The 24,200-nt window shown below is 42.0% G+C and overlaps 1 protein-coding gene across 1 annotated transcript; it reads left to right on the top strand.

The window, feature by feature from the left end:
- Nucleotides 1–10,910: 10,910 nt before the first annotated feature.
- On the top strand, nt 10,911–23,120 carry LOC115177846 (stromal cell-derived factor 1). Its single transcript, XM_029738838.1, has 4 exons — nt 10,911–11,073; nt 13,584–13,701; nt 18,140–18,223; nt 19,942–23,120. The coding sequence occupies exons 1-4, from the start codon at nt 11,007–11,009 to the stop codon at nt 19,967–19,969; spliced, it is 297 nt and encodes a 98-aa protein (XP_029594698.1). The 5' UTR covers nt 10,911–11,006; the 3' UTR covers nt 19,970–23,120.
- Nucleotides 23,121–24,200: the final 1,080 nt, after the last annotated feature.

The raw sequence follows: 24,200 nt of genomic DNA, 5'->3' as shown, positions 1-24,200 counted from the left end.
GAAAGACAAGGAGATAAAGAGATTCATGTTTTAAAGTCGTGCTCTTGGCCGTGAAGCAGATTGGGGCTCTGCTCAAGGGATTATTGGCGTTACAAATATTGCAAATGTTTATGTAATTCTCAAATGACTCATGACCCAGTAAGACTAGTAGGTGACGCAGGATTTCTGTTTCCCCTTGTGTTTTTATCAGGTTAATGGACTGTTATAGACTTACCGTTTTAAATTCATGTTGGGAATTTGAACAATATTTTTCCATTGTTGGAAAACATGACAAAATGTTCCTTTCTTGGAAGTAAACAAAGTTACTGATCTGAATCGTTGCTCAATCTGTGTCTCGGGAACATTGTAGATGTTGCACGTAACCTGGCAACCGTCCTCACAGGCTTTGTTCTGTGGTCCCATGGAGATGTCAGTGATGTCGACAGACACTCTTTGTCAAGTAGCCTACAGAATCAGGTGGATTTTTTTGTTTTTCAGAGATTATATATAATCATTGATTTGAAGCCAGTTACAGTACCATATACTGTATATAAAAAAGAGGTCAAACTTCTAACAACGCCGCAAAAACTCAAATAACTTATTTGATGACAATTCTCTCCCCCCTGTCCACTCTCTCCTCCCCCTCTCCCCCCTCTGTCCTGTGTGCCTCAGTTGGTAGAGCACGGCACTTGCAATGCCAGGGGTGTGAGTTAGAAAAAGTACAAAAATGTATGCATTCACTACTGTAAGTCGCCCTGGATAAGAGCTTCTGCTAAATGACTCAAATGTTAAATTGAGAGTAAGCGTTCATAAAACAATATTTACTAAGTTTTCATAAACTTTCAATTTTTGGGACAAGAGCCAACCTGGGTGGTTGTTTTTTTTGTGAATCCGGCCGCTTCTCACTATTGGCCACTCAGGATCCTAACGAGGAGGCATTCGTTGCGTTTAAGAGTCCTCTCAACACCAAAAATGTATCAAAACATGACAGCCCGGGCTCTTCACTCTGTGTGTGTGTGTGTGTGTGTGTGTGTGTGTGTGTGTGTGTGTGTGTGTGTGTGTGTGTCTGTGTGTCTGTGTGTCTGTGTGTGTGTGTGTGTGTGTGTGTGTGTCTGTGTGTGTGTGTGTGTGTGTCTGTGTGTGTGTGTGTGTGTGTGTGTGTGTGTGTGTGTGTGTGTGTGTCTGTGTGTGTGTGTGTGTGTGTGTGTGTGTGTGTGTGTATGTGTGTGTGTTCTCCATACGATTGATGGGCTAACAAGAGGAAAGCTTATCCCGACCACCCCATTGAAGTCCTTCAAAAATAGTTTCCATATGGTTCAGGCTAATAAATCCTTACTAGATGCAATACGACACATCAAAGTCCTTCATAAAACTGAGCCCAAAAGTGGCATGGATTTTGTATTTCTTCTGTTTTCAGCTGAATCATCATGCACGCACACACGTACCTCCATCCTGCACCCCCTCCCACCCCCCACACACACATATATCTCTGAGATGGTAGCCATGAGGGTGAGGGTAGGGGTGCAGGGGCTGTCCGTGGGGCCCCAGGGAGTCTTTCTGGCCCTCATCTGGAGCTGAGAAAAACCAGCACGGGGGGTGGGGGTGGGGGGAGGGGGGTGGGGGGGGGTTAACTGATAACTACAGACCTCCAAAAAACACACCATCACCCATCCGTCTAACCCACCTACCTTAACCCCCCCCCCCCCTACCTTAACCATCCACCCATCTAACCCCCCTAGGAGTCCTGTCCCCCTAGCCATAAACACAAACACACACATAATGCTCTCGTTCAACAAGTGTTCAACATCTAAAGGTTTCATATACAAATCACTTCAAAAGTTGAGACTGATTTCAGCTATAGGAATTTGTGTATTTACTCAATGCTTTCCCTTTTCAGTTGTATTACTAGACTCTACTGCAGACTTAACAGTATTACTAGACTATACTGTAGATTTAACAGTATTACTAGACTCTACTGCAGAATTACCAGTATTACTAGACTCTACTGCAGACTTAACAGTATTACTAGACTATACTGTAGAATTAACATTATCACTAGACTAAACTGTAGACTTGTGTCACTAGATTATAGAGTAGACTTAACAGTATTACTAGACTATACTGTAGACTTACCAGTATTACTAGACTATACTGTAGACTTAACATTATCACTAGACTAAACTGTAGACTTGTGTCACTAGATTATAGAGTAGACTTAACAGTATTACTAGACAATAGAGTACACTTACCAGTATTACTAGACTATACTGTAGACTAACAGTATTACTAGACTATACTGTAGATAGTATTAACATACTATACTGTAGACTTACCAGTACTAACAGACTATACTGTAGACTTACCAGTATTATCAGACTATACTGTAGACGTAACAGGATTAACAGACTATACTGTAGACGTAACAGTATTAACAGACTATACTGTAGACTAACAGTATTACTTGACTATACTGTAGATAGTATTAACATACTATACTGTAGACTTACCAGTATTAACAGACTATACTGTAGACTTACCAGTATTATCAGACTATACTGTAGACGTAACAGTATTATCAGACTATACTGTAGATGTAACAGTATTAACAGACTATACTGTAGATGTAACAGTATTAACAGGCTATACTGTAGATGTAACAGTATTAACAGACTATACTGTAGACTAACAGTATTACTAGACTATACTGTAGATAGTATTAACATACTATACTGTAGACTTACCAGTATTAACAGACTATACTGTAGACTTACCAGTATTATCAGACTATACTGTAGACGTAACAGTATTAACAGACTATACTGTAGACGTAACAGTATTAACAGACTATACTGTAGACTTACCAGTATTAACAGACTATACTGTAGACGTAACAGTATTAACAGACTATACTGTAGACTAACAGTATTACTAGACTATACTGTAGATAGTATTAACATACTATACTGTAGACTTACCAGTATTAACAGACTATACTGTAGACTTACCAGTATTATCAGACTATACTGTAGACGTAACAGTATTATCAGACTATACTGTAGATGTAACAGTATTAACAGACTATACTGTAGATGTAACAGTATTAACAGGCTATACTGTAGATGTAACAGTATTAACAGACTATACTGTAGATTTAACAGTATTAACAGACTATACTGTAGACGTAACAGTATTAACAGACTATACTGTAGACGTAACAGTATTAACAGACTATACTGTAGACGTAACAGTATTAACATACTATACTGTAGACTTACCAGTATTAACAGACTATACTGTAGACGTAACAGTATTAACAGGCTATACTGTAGACGTAACAGTATTAACAGACTATACTGTAGACTTACCAGTATTAACAGACTATACTGTAGACGTAACAGTATTATCAGACTATACTGTAGACGTAACAGTATTATCAGACTATACTGTAGACGTAACAGTATTAACAGACTATACTGTAGATGTAACAGTATTACTAGACTATACTGTAGACTAAACAGTATTAACAGACTATACTGTAGACGTAACAGTATTATCAGACTATACTGTAGACTTAACAGTATTAACAGACTATACTGTAGACTTACCAGTATTAACAGACTATACTGTAGACTTACCAGTATTAACAGACTATACTGTAGACGTAACAGTATTAACAGACTATACTGTAGACTTACCAGTATTAACAGACTATACTGTAGACGTAACAGTATTATCAGACTATACTGTAGATGTAACAGTATTAACAGACTATACTGTAGACGTAACAGTATTAACAGACTATACTGTAGACGTAACAGTATTAACAGACTATACTGTAGACTTACCAGTATTAACAGACTATACTGTAGACGTAACAGTATTAACAGACTATACTGTAGACTTAACAGTATTAACAGACTATACTGTAGACTTAACAGTATTAACTTACCAGTATTAACAGACTATACTGTAGACGTAACAGTATTAACAGACTATACTGTAGGCTTACCAGTATTAACAAACGTTGATTCATGTCTGTTTATTCTAGGTTATGTTTCTGTCATGTCTGCTAGCACTGGTTGTCTCTGTCTTAAATGGCACCCTGTTTCCTATATAGTGCACTACCTATGACCATAAACCTATGTGCTCTGGTATAAAGCATTCACTATATAGTGCACTACCTATGATCATAAACCTAATGGCCCTGGTCTAAAGTATTTCACAATCAAGGGAACAGGATGATATGTCAGACCAACCATGATGTACTTGTATTTATTTAACCACAGTACAGACCAGCAGAGGGAAACCTTTCATCCTTAACTCAACATGTCCTGTCACCCTGCAATAAACCATGTTCCAGTCCTTAAAGACTTTACACACACTGCACTCATACACACACACACGCCCCTCCCTCCTCCCCCCACACACACAATAAACTCCACTCCAGACCTTACAAACACTTAAAGCCACCAGACAAACATAATAAACGTTTAGATCCTGTTGAAATTATAACGTCTGCGTCGCTTAATTCCACCCTATTTCCTATGTAGTGCACCACTGCTGTGCTGGTCAAAAGTAGCGCACTGCATAGGGAATAGAGTGCCATTTGGGACATAACCAAAGTATAGATCTAAACAGGAAAAAGTGAGCAGCCTTCACATAGAATATTATAAGGTCAGTTTGTTTGGGTACATTAGGAGCGCTATGACACACCTGCTTATAAAAGATGATTATCGATATACTAGTATAATGCATACATTATTCTTTGATTACTCACACTTCAAATAGAGCACATTGAGAATGTGTATTGTTCTAAACGGGCTCTAGGGCTTTCCAAATGTTCCTGTTTTTCAGCACCTATGTTATTCTGCCTGTACTAATGTCGCCAGTATTATTAGTCAGACATGAAACATAGATGAGAAATAACACAGCATTAAAACACACCCTATCATAATGTATATCTAGATTCACATTCACAGACCTCAGCCTAAAAACCGATGTCATCATGGGTTTAGTGACTCTACTCCTGATGTTCTGCAGTAAAGCAGGGCGCTTCGTGTCTGACGGTTTGCCTATAATGTCGGGCAATCGCAAAGAGAGGCTGAGAATGCGTTAGTGGCACGTTAGGGCTGACCTCTGTGGCAACGCTGCCACTTGTATCACACATGGGGTCAGAGGTCAGCGTTTCATGTCCCTGTATAGAGTTACAGGGAAACAGGGCCAACAGAGCTCTCAGGCTTTGTACTGAGACGGGGACTGATTGACAGCCTACCACTAATGCCTGCCATGATGAGGGATGTCTGGGGATCAGGGAATGGATCACTCCTGGTGTTTCATATGGCACTTAGTTTGCATACAATTTTGGTATTGTATATGAGCCAATGAATCGTGCATTTCGGTAATGTCTATAATGCAGATAAATCGTATATTTTGGTAATGTCTATAACGCAGATGAATCGTGTATTTTGGTAATGTCTATAATGCAGATGAATCGTATATTTTGGTAATGTCTATAACGCAGATGAATCGTGTATTTTGGTAATGTCTATAATGCAGATGAATTGTAGATTTTGGTAATGTCTATAACGCAGATGAATCGTGTATTTTGGTAATGTCTATAATGCAGATAAATCGTATATTTTGGTAATGTCTATAACGCAGATGAATCGTGTATTTTGGTAATGTCTATAACGCAGATGAATCGTATATTTTGGTAATGTCTATAACGCAGATGAATCGTGTATTTTGGTAATGTCTATAATGCAGATAAATCGTGTATTTTGGTAATGTCTATAATGCAGATGAATTGTAGATTTTGGTAATGTCTATAACGCAGATGAATCATGTATTTTGGTAATGTCTATAATGCAGATAAATCGTATATTTTGGTAATGTCTATAACGCAGATGAATCGTGTATTTTGGTAATGTCTATAACGCAGATGAATCTTATATTTTGGTAATGTCTATAACGCAGATGAATCGTGTATTTTGGTAATGTCTATAACGCAGATGAATCGTGTATTTTGGTAATGTCTATAACGCAGATGAATCGTTTATTTTGTACGCATATTTAGTAATTAATTCCATAAATTACTCTAGCTTTAAAATTCTAAACATTCACATACATTAGGCATATGCAGAAAAAAACGAGTGGAATCTTCTGTGGTAATTTAGGTTTTTTAAATTCATGCCATGGTTTGATCTCCCTACTGTTAGTGGTGGCATATAAACATACTGTATATAAACCCACTCTGCTTTCTATGGCTGCTAAAGGCCTCAGACCTGATAGATCTACACACACACACACACACACACACACACACACACACACACACACACACACACACACACACACACACACACACACACACACACACACAGACACACACACACACAGACACACACACACACACACAGCTTTATAGTGCTGCTAAAGGCCTCAGACCTGCTAGATCTACACACACACACACACACACACACACACACACACACACACACACACAAACACACACACACACACACACACACACACACAGCTTTATAGTGCTGCTAAAGGCTTAAGACCTGCTAGATCTACACACACACACACACACACACACACACACACACACACACACACACAGCTTTATAGTGCTGCTAAAGGATTAAAACCTGCTAGATCTCACACACACACACACACACACACTCACACAGCTTTATAGGGCTTCTAACGGCCTCAGACCAAATCAAATCAGATATTGTTGGTCACATACACATATTTAGCAGATGTTATTGCGGGTGTAGTGAAATGCTTGTGTTCCTAGCTCCAACAGTGCAGTAATATCTAACAATACACAACAATGCGCACAACTCTAAAAAGTAAAAGAATGGAATTAAGAAATATTAAAATATTAGGATGAGCAATGTCGGAGTCCAGAGTAGTGGCCTGGAGATAGAAGCTGTTTTTCAGTCTCTCTGTCCCAGCTTTGATGCACCTGTACTGACCTCTCCTTCTGGATAGTAGTAGGCTGGGTGGCTGAGGTCCTTGATGATCTTCTTGGCCTTCCTGTGACACTGAGTGCTGTAGATGTCCTGGAGGGCAGGCAGTGTGCCCCCGGTGATGCGTTGGGCTGAGCCCTGTGGTTGGCTGAGCCCTGTGGTTGCGGACGGTGCAGTAGCCGTAACAGGCGGTGATACAGGCCGACAAGATGCTCTCAATGGTGCATCTGTAAAAGTTTGTGAGGGTCTTAGGGGCCAAGCCAAGTTTCTTCAGGCTCCTGAGGTTGAAGAGGCGCTGTTGCGCCTTCTTCACCACACAGTCTGTGTGGATAGACCATTTTAGATTGTCAGTGATGTGTATGTTGAGGAACTTGAAGCTTTTCACCTTCTCCACTGCGGCCCCGTCGACGTGGATGAGGGCATGCTCCCCCTGCTGTCTCCTGAAGTTCACGATCAGCTCCTTTGTGTTGTTGACATTGAGGGAGAGGTTATTGAGCCAGCGAGGGAGAGGTTTATGAGCCAGTAAACAGAAGGAATGGTTCTCTAACTACACCATCTACTGTTTTACTGCATGGTGGCCAAGTAGACCTAGCCTGGTTAAACCACACTGAATTCTGTGCTCACCATTGTTTCACTTTACGTCAATCTGGTTTAACCAGGCTATGTAGACCTACCTTTCACAGACACCCACAGCTTTGTCAGACGTCTGGCTCTGGCAAGACCTCCAGTTTAGGTACAGTGTTGTAATAGCCAATTATAAGGAAACGTGCACACACACACACTCTCTCTCTTTCACTCTCACTCTCCCTCTCTCCCTCTCTCTCTCAATTCAATTCAATGGGCTTTATTGGCATGGGAAACAGGTTTACATTGCCAAAGCAAGTGAAATAGATAATAAATAAAAGTGAAATCAACACTATATTTCTCTCTGTTTCGCAAACACACACAGTCACACACATCTGTGTCCCGTTAGATTGCTCCTCACTATTAGTTCCCTTTTCTTAGTCCTCAGGAAAGTTAGTTTTATCAGAAGTTTCCAGATAATTGCTTAGGGAACCAGTGAGTATAGAAAATACATCTGTGGCTCAATTGGCTATTTCTTCATTTATTCCCCACCTGTTAGTTTAAGCATTTATTTAGTTATTACCGCATATCATCACATCTTAATGTCCCTCTAAAGTACAACCATTTTTGTTTTGTTTGTAATGTCATATCTGGCCACTTTTTACATTCTCTCTATTTTATCATTAGTATGGATAAGAGTTTTTCCTGGCAACATGACCTGACCAGAGGAAATGATGTGTCCTAGTTAGGCGAGAACTAGGATTTAACTGCCTTATAATTCTTTTCCTGACCAGTTTTTCCTGACCACGTACGTATCCTGACCAGGAGAAACACTGATAGAAGGACAGTTGACTGGGTTGTCATGACAGTTCAGTTAACGGATAACATAATCCAGGCAGGGAGGAGAGACAGATGACTGGGAAGACACAGGCCAGCCAGAGAGACAGATGACTGGGAAGACACAGGCCAGCCAGAAAGACAGATGACTGGGAAGACACAGGCCAGCCAGAAAGACAGATGACTGGGAAGACACAGGCCATCCAGAGAGACAGATGACTGGGAAGACACAGGCCAGCCAGAGAGACAGATGACTGGGAAGACACAGGCCAGCCAGAGAGACAGATGACTGGGAAGACACAGGCCAGCCAGAGAGACAGATGACTGGGAAGACACAAGCCAGCCAGAGAGACAGATGACTGGGAAGACACAGGCCAGCCAGAGAGACAGATGACTGGGAAGACACAGGCAAGCCAGAGAGACAGATGACTGGGAAGACACAGGCCAGCCAGAGAGACAGATGACAGGGAAGACACAGGCCAGCCAGAGAGACAGATGACTGGGAAGACACAGGCCAGCCAGAGAGACAGATGACTGGGAAGACACAGGCCAGCCAGAGAGACAGATGACAGGGAAGATACAAGCCAGCCAGAGAGACAGATGACTGGGAAGACACAGGCCAGCCAGAGAGACAGATGACTGGGAAGACACAGGCCAGCCAGAGAGACAGATGACTGGGAAGACACAAGCCAGCCAGAGAGACAGATGACTGGGAAGACACAGGCCAGCCAGAGAGACAGATGACTGGGAAGACAGAGGCCAGCCAGAGAGAGTGATGACTGGGAAGACACAAGCCAGCCAGAGAGACAGATGACTGGGAAGACACAGGCCAGCCAGAGACACAGATGACAGGCAAGACACAGGCCAGCCAGAGAGACAGATGACTGGGAAGACACAGGCAAGCCAGAGAGACAGATGACTGGGAAGACACAGGCCAGCCAGAGAGACAGATGACTGGGAAGACACAGGCCAGCCAGAGAGACAGATGACTGGGAAGACACAGGCCAGCCAGAGAGACAGATGACTGGGAAGACACAGGCAAGCCAGAGAGACAGACGACAGGGAAGACACAGGCCAGCCAGAGAGACAGATGACTGGGAAGACACAGGCCAGCCAGAGAGACAGACGACTGGGAAGACACAGGCCAGCCAGAGAGACAGATGACTGGGAAGACACAGGCCAGCCAGAGAGACAGATGACTGGGAAGACACAGGCAAGCCAGAGAGACAGATGACTGGGAAGACACAGGCCAGCCAGAGAGACAGATGACTGGGAAGACACAGGCCAGCCAGAAAGACAGATGACTGGGAAGACACAGGCAAGCCAGAGAGACAGATGACTGGGAAGACACAGGCCAGCCAGAGAGACAGATGACTGGGGAGACACAGGCCAGCCAGAGAGACAGATGACTGGGAAGACACAGGCCAGCCAGAGAGACAGATGACTGGGAAGACACAGGCCAGCCAGAGAGACAGATGACTGGGAAGACACAGGCCAGCCAGAGAGACAGATGACTGGGAAGACACAGGCAAGCCAGAGAGACAGACGACAGGGAAGACACAGGCCAGCCAGAGAGACAGATGACTGGGAAGACACAGGCCAGCCAGAGAGACAGACGACTGGGAAGACACAGACCAGCCAGAGAGACAGATGACTGGGAAGACACAGGCCAGCCAGAGAGACAGATGACTGGGAAGACACAGGCCAGCCAGAGAGACAGATGACTGGGAAGACACAGGCAAGCCAGAGAGACAGATGACTGGGAAGACACAGGCCAGCCAGAGAGACAGATGACTGGGAAGACACAGGCCAGCCAGAGAGACAGATGACTGGGAAGACACAGGCAAGCCAGAGAGACAGATGACTGGAAAGACACAGGCCAGCCAGAGAGACAGATGACTGGGGAGACACAGGCCAGCCAGAGAGACAGATGACTGGGAAGACACAGGCCAGCCAGAGAGACAGATGACTGGGGAGACACAGGCCAGCCAGAGAGACAGATGACTGGGGAGACACAGGCCAGCCAGAGAGAGGGGGGGGGGGAGCAGGCAGTGTCCCTGTAAACAATAACACTCCAGCCGTTCAGCTGTAATAGGAACAATATTAGGCTAGCAGCAGGGAGCTCAGGCTCCCCAAATAGTCTGACTGACAGCCCCAGAGAGAGCGGGAAAAGAAGGGGGAAAATGGAGAGAGGGGGTAGTTTGGGAGTTTGGGAAAAGAAAGGTGACGGAGGGAAAGTGAGAGGGAGGGAGAGAAAGAGAGACAGAAAGCAAAAGAGAGGAGACCTGAGAGAGAGAGAAGGAAAACGAAACATAAAGAGAGACATTGTGAGAAAGAGAATGAAAGTAATAGAGAGAGAAATAACTTACAAGAGAAAGATAATTTCTTCTTGATTGTCAGCCAGCACATCGAGGAAGTATCTGCCTTTCATATAGCCAGTGCAGCTCCCCCCCCCCGCCTCCTCCTGAGAAATTAGGAGCCTCCCTCCTCTCTCTCCCCTCCCTCTCTCTCTCCCTCAGCCTCCGTGCTTTAACAGTGTGTAGAGAGGAGCTGACAGTCAGTCTACACGGAGCCTTGCTGGATAGTAGCTGTGAAAAGCTGAGCCCTGAGCCTCTTGGAACTCCATCCTACTACATACAGCCCACCATGGATGTCAAAGTACTGGCTGTGTTGGTCCTACTGGCTGTGGCCATGGATGTACCTCCCTCTACGGGTGAGTTGGTCTGGGGATGATTTATCTGTCTGGGCATGTCTTCTACACTCTTAGAAGAAAAGGTGCCATCTAGAACCTAAAAGGGGATAACCCTTTGAAGAAGCCTTTTTGGTTCCAGGAAGAACCCTTTTGAGATCCATGTAGAACCCTTTACACAGAGGGTTCTACATGGAACCCAAAAGAGTTCTACCTGGAACATAAAAGGGTTCTACCTGGAACCAAAACGGGTTATCCTATGGGGACAGTCGAAGAACCCTTTTGGAACCCTTTTTTCTAAGACTGTATTAGTGTGTTCTTTCTAGTGTTTTATCTTTATTTATCTCTATTTTAGTCATTATAGTAACTTAGCAAAGAGAGACTTTATGTATGTGTTGTAGAATGTCTGGGGATGTGATTTGTTATAGAAAAGGAGGACGTGGTAGTTGTGGAGGTCTTGATATTTTGGGTTATTTTGAACAGGTGTTGTTAGAATAGATGTGGTTCTTGTGACACTTGGCTGGTGTTGCTGAGAGAAGGGATACACAGCAGAATAACTTGTGGTTATGAGTTGTGGTTGTGGAGGTTGTCTTTTGGCTCCTTGATGTTTGACTGGTTTTGGTAAAATAAGCAAGTGATTGTTGCGATGCGATGAAGATGTTATAATTAAACTGGTTACATTTGTTTTGTTGTTGTTGTTTGTATCATTGAATTTGAAGTAGTTGGTTATTTAGATTATTCTGGAAATGTATAGGTTTGTATTTGTTTTTGCCATTATTTATGTATCTTCTTAGTTGCCTTTTGTTGTAAAACTTTCATGAAATACATTTCTATTTGCTTTTAACACTTTGATATTTCAACAACTTTAATTTCTCAAATCTTACATCTTCACGGCATACAAATGAACATTTAAAACTATTTGTCAAATAAAGAAAGAAAGATCTTACGATTTAGAGGATGATGGGTCAGGGAGTCAGTGTCCCAAATGGCTAAGTCTCCCCCATGCTAATATCACAGCAATGGCCCTCCACCTTATCAGGCTCTATTATCATGCTAATACTGGGTCATTATGTATGCTGCTTACAGCACCCGGCCACAAGTGAGCATCTAGCTACAACCTTTGCTTCCCAAATAGAACACTATTCCCTTATACAGTGCACTACATTTGACCAGGGCCCACAGGGAAACCCATAAGGCTCTGGTCGGAAGAAGTGCACAAAATAGGCAATAGGGTTCCATTTGGGATGTAGTTATTTTTTTTCACAACCCGCCTTGTTTAGCCCCTAATTAGTTTCTAGTTAAAAGAAAGCAAAATAAAACAGATAAATACACAAGTTACCCCCTCCATCACCCCCGCCATCCTATCGTCTTTAATATGCAATCAGGGTCTCCCTGGCTAGGGGTAGTAACAACATGCTTAGCATAACACAGCAGAGGTTGAGCTAACTTCAGTTCACCACATCTCTCTGACTTCTCTCTCTCCTGTTGTTGTTTATTTTGCCGTGGATTAATGTGATCACAGTTTAATTCGACAGTCAAACAGGGGAGCCATTTGTACGCCGTTAAGATGTAAGATTTGAGAAAGGAAAAGAATGTAAATATCAAAGTGTTTTAAAGTAAACGGAGAGAGTCTTTCATGAAAGTTTTACAACCACAAGGCAACTAGAGAAGAGACATGTATACATGTTCAGCCAATTGTTTTCTTCCCATCTTCAAAGAAAAACTACTAAAAATCATTGTTGGAAACAGGTTATCAAGAATTACAAGAATTTCACGTTTCATGTTAAACTTGTGTGACATTTCTGGCAGAGTATCCCCTCTGAAATCCCTGAATCTAAGAACATTTCAGTCAAAAGCCTGTGTATATGCTACTGAGTGAAAATATTCTTAGTTTCAGGAACCAGTAGGAACCAGGGGTGATACTCAATCATTCTAAGAATGTAGCCTACTTCTTAAAGGGACTCTTTTGATAAGAATCTACGCTTTGTGTTCTTGGAGCGTTGAGAAAGGAGGGAAACATTGGGAGCACCAGTGGAGTAGAACGATAAGGGCTCTTCTGGGATAGAGAGCTGTGTCTTGAATTTTCTTAGTGAAAAGGCACTCTGAGTGCTGGTTTGAGAGTGTGTATTTATCGTGCATACGCGTGTGTGAGTGTGTGTGGCAGACTAATCTCTTTTTAATTGCCTTGCCTTTGGAACTAAAGGCAGGTAAATGTATAGTTTCCCATGCATTGTCAGGGTTAGATACAGTAGATTAAACATATTTGTTCTAACAAGAACTCTGATATGAAATTAACATATTCTTCCTAGTTTCCTGCCTGCAATGACTGAGAGTTGTTGCATTTTGGAGGTGTTGAGTCTCATATTGTTGGCTCTTCTCTAACTATCATAATGCTAGCGTTGAGACATTACTGTCTCTCACGCTGTGAGCGTTGGTTGTTTTACTTTTAAGACATAGAAATGGTCACGCTCACATTCTCTCGGTGTCCGGTACCTGGTACAGTATCTTACTATGTTTGTGGTTGTTGTTTTCAGCTAAGCCCATCAGCCTGGTAGAGAGGTGTTGGTGTCGCTCCACTCTCAACACCGTCCCTCAGAGGAGCATCAGAGAGCTCAAGTTCCTTCACACACCCAACTGCCCTTTCCAAGTCATGTGAGTAACCTGCTGGTGCATTATGGGAGGGATGCTTTTTAACCCTGCTTTTGGGTTGTGTTCTAGAAGATTCCCTAGCTTGTCAAGTGAAGAACCTTCCACACCGCTCATAAGAACAACTAGATCGCTATATTGCTTCTCCCAAAAGTCCATGTTTTCATTACAAAGCTGGGGAGTAACAGGGACGTTTTGTAGGAGACAACCCCATGTTCTCCTCAGCCCTGCACCACACTGCACAGATAAGAAAGCACTATGGTCGCCAACACTGGACATCCCACACAGCACACACAGTGTTGCTGCTCACAGAAGGGGAAGCTATTCACTACTTTTAGACAGCCTTTTTCTGGAGATAAACCAGAACTATACAGGCCCAGTAAAGCATTGGTAAGCAACCCTGGTCTGAGACAGCTGCATGTTGAGTGTGTGAGTTAGCTTCGGTTCCCGGGCGCAGCACTGAAACACCTGATTCAACTCATCAACTACTCGTCAAGGCGGTGACTTGTTGAATCAGGTGTTTTAGGGCTGGACAGACACCTGTCAATGCCACGGTCCATGTTACTCTACGGGACCACTGCAATGTAGTTTAACCAGAGGTGGAACAGGAAGCGACTCATCCCACTCCCTCATTTTTTCTTGTTCATTATATAGTCAATGAACTAAGCAGACCAGACCCAGCTACCAAATCATTGGTGCCTATGGGAGAGCCATCCCTTAAGCAGACTGGAAATGTGACATCTTCATTTATCTACCATCTTCGCTTTAACACAGCACAAGCCTGCATGGCTGAAACCAGAAGGACCTTGGCCTGATACGTACAGTCAAGTAGGGATAAACTAGCCTGGTTCCAGATCTGTTTGTGCTGTCTTACCAACTCCTATTGTCAGCTGCTACAGCTAAACTAACTTGGTTCTAGATCTGTTTGTGCTGTCTTGCCAATTATCTATTGTCAGCTGCTACAGCTAAACTAACTTGGTTCTAGATCTGTTTGTGTGATCTTGCCAACTCCTATTGTCAGCTGCTACAGCTAAACTAACTTGGTTCTAGATCTGTTTGTGCTGTCTTGCCAACTCCTATTGTCAGCTGCTACAGCTAAACTAACTTGGTTCTAGATCTGTTTGTGCTGTCTTGCCAACTCCTATTGTCAGCTGCTACAGCTAAACTAACTTGGTTCTAGATCTGTTTGTGTGGTCTTGCCAACTCCTATAGTCATCTCCTAGGACAAAACCTGTTCAGAATATCCTGATTCAGCCCAGTAAGGCCCCTCTGTTAATAAGATCCCATGTGGATTCTAATGGCGCTTAACTTTGGTTCCCATTCCATTCGGCTAAGCATCAGTCTCATATTATGAGGTTTTAATGCAGTTGGAGGACCACAGTGGAGGGAAAGAGAGAGAGAAAGTGAGAGAGAGAAAGCAAGAGAGAGAGAGTGGAGAAAAGAGATGCAGTTGCTATGGCTCTCCCCAAATGGAAAGAGATGTTTAGATTAGAACAACACGATAAATGGCCAGGACAGGAGAGAGGAAGCTGACAGAGAAGTGTCTCTCTCCAAGCTAGCTCTAGGGGGGATTTTAGTCTTGTTAAGGAAACAATCATTAGGGGTCAAAGTGATGACCTTTATGTTGCAGCTGACCCTCTCTATCCTTCTTTCTGTTATTCCCTTCGCTCACCAGCCGCCCACATTTAGTGTAATTTAAATGGCCTGGAACGCATTAAGCCAAAATGCTTTGCCTATTTGTAACATATAGAAACCAGGTGGCCAGAGCCAAAAAGCCAGAGGGGTTTGGGGGGTTGGGAAGGGGTGGTGGGGGGGCATTAGGGGGTTAACTCATGGCAAGGGGTTGGTAAAGATACAAATCTGGTCAGGACCCACAATCATCCCTTATCGCTCCAAAACAAACAAAAAAGAGACAAGAGTTACACACATTTGCACACATAGGCATTAAGGAACACACATATGCCACCAAAAGCTTCCACTTTTCCCTCTTCTTCCCTCCAAACCCCATCCAAAAGTTATGTATGACTGAGTAGCAGGGGAGAGAGGGGCAGAGAGCTCGCATCTCCTCTGATATATCTATTGTCCTTGGATGAAAGACAACAGGGGTAACACTACACCCCACTCACCCCCTCCATCCCTCCCTACACGCCCCTGTCTCCTCCTGCTTGTTGGTATTAGCTTGCTGTGAAGTAATTACTACCTACTGGGTTAGAAGCTTCAGACTCCCAGAGCCCCGAATTCCAACATAGTCAATCAGACGCTAGTCCAGACACACACACACACACACACACACACACACACACACACACACACACACACACACACACACACACACACACACACACACACACACACACACACACACACACACACACACACACACACACACACACACACACACACAGCCTAGAGGGATAAACCTAAACCAGGAGACACATCAAAACAAAACAGTAAAATGGATTAGCTGCACTAAATATATAAAAGAGGACAGGATGGGGCTTGGAGGGAGGGAGGAAGGGGGTATGCTAGAGATAAACAAACGGGGAATTCAGTTACCAGCTTTTATTTATCTAAACGATTGGGATGTTGGTTTTGGGGGGATTTGAAGGGGTTTGATGCGCTTGAGCTGTTCTTTCATCTTATTGGGGTAAGGGTAGTAGGTGGGCCATTTGGTCAGTTGAAGAGGTCGGTGTTTAATAGGGATGGAGAGTTTGGGGGAGGTCAAATTGAATCAGAAAAGGAGTGATGAAGGAGAGATTCAGAGGTAGAGAGGAATGTGTTTCATTTACAGGGTTGTGAGAGGAAGAGGAGGAGGGAGAGAAGGAGGAAGGGAGGGAGGAGAGGTGGTGAGGCGCTACCCGAGTTGTTAACTCTCAAACACGACCTTTTGACACAGAGGTGTGAGATCCATATGTTTGGGGAAGGAGGGGAGGAGAGGAGAGAGCGCACACACACACACACACACACACACACTACGCCGTCTCCCCCTAAAGCTCATGGATCAGAAACACTCACAGAGGTGTCCGATCTCGGGACAAATGCCCCTCTCTCAAGTCGACACTCAAGTCAACCCTCTATCAACACACTACAGTCCGCTACAGGTGAACCATTTACTTCCATAAACACCCCACAGTCTGTAAATCCCAGGCTAAATGGCCTGACATCAAAACCTCCTTATTGTTAGTACCACCGGCTTAACAAAGAGATCAGTGTTACCATGCTTTATTATCATTGCAACAGCTGTCTGAGTGGAAGGAGAGAGATGGGATTTTTCAACTGTGGCATGTGGTGGGGAGACTTGATGTAATTTAATGCATTGTGATCCTTACAACTGGCGCAAAGCATGTTTTGTGGGTTAAAATATGCTGTGAATACAAGTTTTAATAATTGTTATTCTTACAACTTGTTCTCAATATGTTTGTTCTTAAAAAATATGTTTGGGATTTTAATAATTTGTTGATTGTTCACTGGCATATGTGTCTTGCAAATGTCCCTGGAAATTAGTAACATATAAATAAGCTTGATAAATATAATTTTGGTCAAATAGCTTATTTTTCAAGATACATTATGTTACTGTTGACTTTGCAGCCTTATATCATATTGAGTGATGTTTGTTTTGTGTGTCCAGTCCAGTCCAGTACAGTAGTTGGTTTAAAGGGAAGGGAACTCCATTTATCTTAACGTGTTTGTTTATTTGGACCCTGAATGAGCAGATAGACGATATCAAAGTGATGGAACACATTTACTTTTAGATTACAGTACACAGAGTTCATCAGATGTCTCTTCAATCTTCAGATACATTATTTATACAGACTAGATTTAAGTAACCTGTAAAAACTGTGTCAAACAACAATTAATGACTTCAAAATTATTACCTCAAATGTAACCCTTTTGAAAAATGCTTTTTTAAAAATAAAACAAACATATGAGATTACATACCGTATACTAAAATATTCCACTCATACTATTCAGTTCAAACTCAAATAGATGCATTCAGAATTATTAGTTCAAAAGAAACCTATAAATGATCTATATTTATTTATCCATGTATATCCTTTAAGTATAAAACAATGTGCCACTCATACTATTCAGTTCACTACTACAAGACCCACGAGTCTCATTACAGTTTGAGCGAAACACGGCCACAGTTGACCCTAGTTGACCCCACGTATCAGGTATGTTACTGATAACAGCTACACAGCACACTATCCCTGGATGTTCACCAGAGTGAGAAGACGCTAGGCCAGTTCACGAGAGCTTACTGGACTCTTTTTTTGTTCCCTTTCTTTTTCCGGATCCTTCTATCACTGAATCAGATAAGAAAACAGAGAAAGTGGATGCTCGGAGAACACTGAAATGAGTCTCTGCCTAATTCACTTTCTCTCTCTCTCTCTCTCTCTCTCCCTCCCTTCCATCCCTCCCTCCATCCCTCTCCCGGTCACAGTGCCAAGCTGAAGAACAACAGAGAGGTGTGCATTAACCCCGAGACCAAATGGCTGCAGACGTACCTGAAGAATGCCATTAACAAGTAAGGAGAAACCTCCCTCTTTGACAAGTAAGAGCTGATCGCAGGGTAGCCTGGTCCCACATCTGCTTGTGCTGTCTTGCCAACTCTTATGGTCATTCATTGTCACGCCAAACCATAGGAGTTGGCAAGACAACACAAACAGATCTGGGACCAGGCTAGTTCGCTGGTAACAGTGAGAGACACGGAATGAAATACGCCCCTGTTTTCATCTGCAAAATCCAAATGAAATGGGAGAAATGGGACTGCTTAAGTACAGTAACAACAGTTTAGTGTCATTTTATGGCCACCTGTCCACATAGCATTCTGAAATCGCTCATGTATCGGTATGATTAGAATTGTTGGTATGTGTGTGTCTCATTAAAAGAGATGAAAGTGACTGGTATTTCTGGGTGTTTGTTTCTCATTATGCATGTTCGCTACTCAGATGGCTACTGAGATATGAATTAAAGACTGGGAAAGAATGCTTTCTGCTCATGCCTTGCAATCCCTCTGATAATTTCAGCGTGGCATTCGGAGCATTCCAGCTCTTTCGGTAAACAATCACAATTTAACTGGGAAATCAGGGACGTAGTAGAATTTCATGACATCAAAAAAAAAAATGTTGTTGTTTTTTTTACAGATTTATTACCTAAAACTTTTGGCCAAAAAAAACAGGTGTTATTTTCACAATTGAACTAACTTCATTAATTTCATGGCTAAAAGACAGTAGTTTATGTATAAGAAAACAAATATGTGTAAATTGAAGGCACTTGGGGAAGTGATCAGGACTAATAGTAAAAGTCATTCCACTAAGTTTTACACCCAAGGAGTAAACTGTAAAAAACTACAATAAACAATACCAGGCACACTATACAGAATATTATAATGAATCTAAATGGGTTGTGCAGTGGGTGTTAAATGTGCATTCCTCATGAAAACTTCACACATACAGTGTCTGGTGATCATTTCACCAACCATGCAAAATGTATGCCTCTTAAAAACGCCTGTAGTAAATAAATCTAAAATGGAGGAACATTTTACCACAAATTAGGCATTTTCTTGCTGTTTAGTCCCCAATGTGGCATAGTTACAAAAGACTGCATTTGCTCGAAATAGCTAGCTAAAAAAACTGTGTGTACAAATATTTCTAAGACAATGCATATCCAGATGATCTTGTTTATGAAGGTTTGAGTATATATGCTCGTAGAACTGTATCATGTTTATAAGTCCAGTTTGCCAGACAAACAAACTATATTATTTCACAACTAGATACGTGACATGTTACACACTTAGAGAAAAAGGTGCATCTAGAACCTAAAATGGTTCTTTGGCTGTTCCCGTAGGAGAAGCCTTTGAAGAACTAGTTTTGGTTCCAGTTAGAACCCTTTTGATTCCATGTAGGACCCATTTGTTTTTTTGTTTGTTTTTGTTTTAGGGGGCATGTAGGACTCTTTCCACAGAGGGTTCCACGTGGAACCAAAAATTTTATCCTATGGGGACAGCCAAAGTACCCTTTTGGAACCCTTTTTACTAAAAGTGCATGTTTCAAAACCCTGCATGAAGCAGAACATAGCATCAATATACCAATGAGCACCGTACTAAGTATTTACCATAAAATTACACTAGGGCTCAAAGTTGTTCCTAATCAGGCGATGTCAAGAGGCCACACGGAAAAATGAAGTTACACCTATGAATCCTCCTTTAATCAGTGTCTTATTCCTCTCTTTCTGTCTCTCCAGGGTGAAGAAGTCCAGAAGACGTGCTTAGTAAAGGAGACGTATACACCATCCTGACCGGCCTGAAGTGCCCCAGTCCCAGGTCAGCTCTCCTCCACCTCCACTACTCAGATATGTAACTCTGTAGCTACACGTCTCTGCTCTGGAACACTCTGGAATGTTCTGGAACGCTCTGGAACGCTTGCAAAACCAGCACTTCACCGCCAGACCGACCATGATGCCTTGCTGCTGCTGCTGACCCCGCAGCCACCCTGCCTCCCACGCTGCAGACACCTCTCCTCACGCTGTTAGCACCAAGTGCAGTTATACCTAATTATATCGCAATGTGTGAGTACGTGTGTAAAGAGTGTGTGAGCGCAGTGTGTTTTATTTGGTGTGGTTGTTCTTAGTGTGTGTGTGTGTGTGTGTGTGTGTGTGTGTGTGTGTGTGTGTGTGTGTGTGTGTGTCTGAATTGAGTGTGTCTGAACTGAGTGTGTAAGTGTACATCTGTATATAAAGTATTTTTCCTACTTTTACAAGAAGCTGTAAAGGGACATTTAACGTTTTTACACCCGGCTCACCGTCTCAAATGTGCTGAGCAAGGGCTTGTGGGTATCTCCAGGGGTGGGCTCTGACTGAGGGGTCATAGGATAGGGACAGGAATGAGCCGTCCAATGGGTTGAGCCCACTCTGTCAGAGGCGACCAATCAGGGCTGATCAAACATTCATAACAGGGGAAATAGATAGTCACCGTTAACTGATCCAAGGTCAGATGTTGTTTAATGCCTGATGGTTAAGGCTAGGATGGTAGGGAAGGAAATCTTAGATCTGTGGTTAGGGGCAACTTCTATGTCAAGCCTTAACAAGCATTCCAGTCTAGCCAAGACAATGGAGATCCTCAAACAATAACAGAGGACATGCATTGATTCAGGTGTTTCAACTCAAGGGATCAGAAGACATTAGTTTGAACTGATACATATCTTTTCAGGAAGAGAGGCTGTGCACTGAATCACATGGAGTTTCCATTCACAAGAACAGACCAGTGAAGATCCAAATCAGACGATGCGTATAGGCCAGTGGTTTCTAAACTCTCCTCAGGGACCACCAAACATTTCACAATTTATTTGTAGCCCAGAACTAACTCACCTGATTCACCTATTCAAGGCTGGTTAGTTGACAAGTTGAATCAGGTGTGCTAGCTGTGGAATAGATCAAATACATGGAACGACTGGGGGTCCCCGAGGAGAGGTTTGAAAACCAGTGCTGGAATAAAGGGAAAGTTATCTGTTGTAATACAAGCCGACAGCCTTTATTGGAGGCAGACAATTCTGTATTACAGTTCAGTCCTGTGACGAACAGAAAAGCCCACACAATTAGAAGTAACTCAAGCAACTCGGCAAGAGCCAAGGGCTGTAAGAACGATGGCCTTGTAGGATAAGATTGTAATGCAAAACAGGGATAAAACCCCATATCAATGCAGCTTTCTATACAGTTTGTGTGAATGTAATGTTGTCCGTTGCTATAGTCTAGGCTGTAAGGCACTGAATGAGACACCAAGTCATTTTTCAGCAAAACAAGCAATATGTAATGAATTTAGCTCAATATTCTGGGTATTTACTAACAAATACTGGCGCAAAATAATTGCTGTATTATATTAAGTATAGTAAGATTCATTACATACATTTCTATACAGGATCACATTGTCTGATTATTGGATTTCACTCATCAATTGCTTAGGAGCTCACTTTAGGCCTACTCCATAGTTATAAACCCTCACATATCCTTAGGCAGGATTTTAAAGCTAGTATACGGACACATGAAATACCTGTTACTATACTACAGTATTGACTATCACATTGAAACGGAATGTTGCTGAGCTGGGGGCGAAAGAAAGTTATTCTACTTAGATCGTTGAGCCACTTTAAATACCAGATGCGTCTTTTAAATTGGTATTTTTACTGTAATGATTTTTATTTTTGTATATTTTATATATTCTAAGATAATGAGATATAACACAGTATTTGTAAGTACATTTAAGCAGTACTAGATGAAGGCATAACCAGAGAGTACTGTATCCCAACCGCAGTACTAATGTATTATCAAATCACATTTTCATACATTTATCACTTTTCCAAAAACGTTTATTTGCAATATCATAAAAACACATGTTATGTGTCTATTAGCTTCATTTTGTGCAGCTGCAACATGTTGAAGTTAATGTAATAAACATTTATAATCCCCCAGATTAAATTGTGGCGACAGGTCTAGCTTGAACAACAACAGAATATTAGAGAAATACAGGGTTCATTACCATAGTTTGCCCTGATTCAAACCTCCCTTGAGGAGGTTTATCCTAATCATCCAATAATCTGACGGCATTCATCCACTGATGCAAGATGGGCAAATCTAATAAATCCGGATTGTAATGCAACATACTGAGATACATTAAAACAAACATTACTGTTGTCATTAGGATATCTCAGCTCAGGCAGATGTTCCACTGAACCATCAATTCATTCCTCATTAGGACCCTCTAGAACCCTCTAGAACAATGTAATTGGGATTCCGTTCTATTTCTCCTGACAGCGTTCTACAGAGTTTAAAATATGAAGTGCCAATAGTAACACGGAGCCAAGACAGAGAACAATACATTTAAGTATGAGCCAGGGGACCCACACATGTTTCCAGATCTATTCAAATCTCCAGGCATCTTAGTCTGTGAGCTAAGTGCAGGTGTTTTGGTCCAGAAGTTATTAAGTATCTGCATCACATCGTTATAAGGTGAAGTATTTCATAAAGGAAGGAAATTTGGTCATTATTTAAGTGTTTGAGAACCATTCTGTTCAATGGCATGTTACAGTTAGCTACAACCAAACCAAACAATATGGCTGTTACCATTTTACTTATCATATCTGTTATTTGAATCCACATGTGCAAATAAATCATTGCATAAGCAATAACATCCCAAATGGAAATGTATGTGTTTTTTCAGAAGTGTATTTGTTCTATATGGGTGCATTCCCCAGACAATGTGAATAAAATGTTAAATTCTTTTGAGGCAGCTTACGACACAAGTATACTTCATCTAAGATGGATTGTTTAATTAAACTCTGTATGTTCACTGTGTTTGTATAAACCAAGAAGCAATATGATACCTATATGATACTCACCCTCTTTTTCAATAAACATATAAAATAAAAAAATGGAATGTTTCATTTCTTCTTAAAAAAATAATAATTTGTATATTTATTGAAAGTAGCATCAATAGAAAAGTGCATTAGGAATTGTCTCCACTTTATGTGAATGCTTAATTTCTCCTTTATTGTTACTGCTCTGTCTTCATTGCAATGCAGACCCATCACAATTGTGTTTCATTATGACTACAGACGTACTGACAGAAAATGTCACATTAGACTGAAGGATATAGATATTTCTATTTCAAAATAACTTCACTTAGAATCACCCAAACCAGTTTGATGGTAATAGATGCTGGATACCAGACTCTCACACACACAACCTAGACAGGTGGAATAATACCAATACACACACACACACACACACACACACACACACACACACACACACAGACACACACACACACACACACACACACACACACCTTCTGTTTTCCACAGGAGTCCAGGAGAAGTCTATCTTTGCAGCTTGGGGCGACAGCCACCATATGTATCTACTGTATACCTGCTGAAACCACAGGCTACAGTAGAACTTAAAGTACAATTCCACCCTTTTTCAACATCATTTTCATTATCTCCAGCACAATACCAGTATCAGCACATGTGAATACGGCGCATTTCTACGTTTTGTAGAAACAAGTATAAAGTTAAAATGTTCTACCCGATGACGACATGAAAACTAAAAACATTTTACAGTGATTTTTAAACACTATGAGATTCGCCCTGTGATGTCAGAGAAGCATTTTCGAGGACCTGTCTTCTGATCTTTTTGACCACAGATCATAGAGATGTGCCGTTTTGCCATTATGTAGACACTGATGTGGTGCTGGAGATAATGAATATGAGGTTGAAAAGTGGCGGCATTGCCCTTTAAGCCTAAACCTCAGCTTACATCAGAACTGCAACATATCTGTGGCCAGTCGTTTGAATAATTCAACTAGACTATGATGCGTCCCAAATAGCACCCTAATTCTCATTTAGAGCCCCATAGGGCTCTAGGTCAAAAGCAGTGCACTAAATGGGAAATTTGGGTTCCATTTGGGATGCACAATGTCACTTGACATTTCCCCTTTAAAACTTAAGCATGGT

This window comes from Salmo trutta, chromosome 38 (assembly GCF_901001165.1).
Source record: "Salmo trutta chromosome 38, fSalTru1.1, whole genome shotgun sequence".
Lineage (NCBI taxonomy): Eukaryota > Metazoa > Chordata > Actinopteri > Salmoniformes > Salmonidae > Salmo > Salmo trutta.
This window is presented reverse-complemented; position numbering and strand designations above follow the sequence as displayed.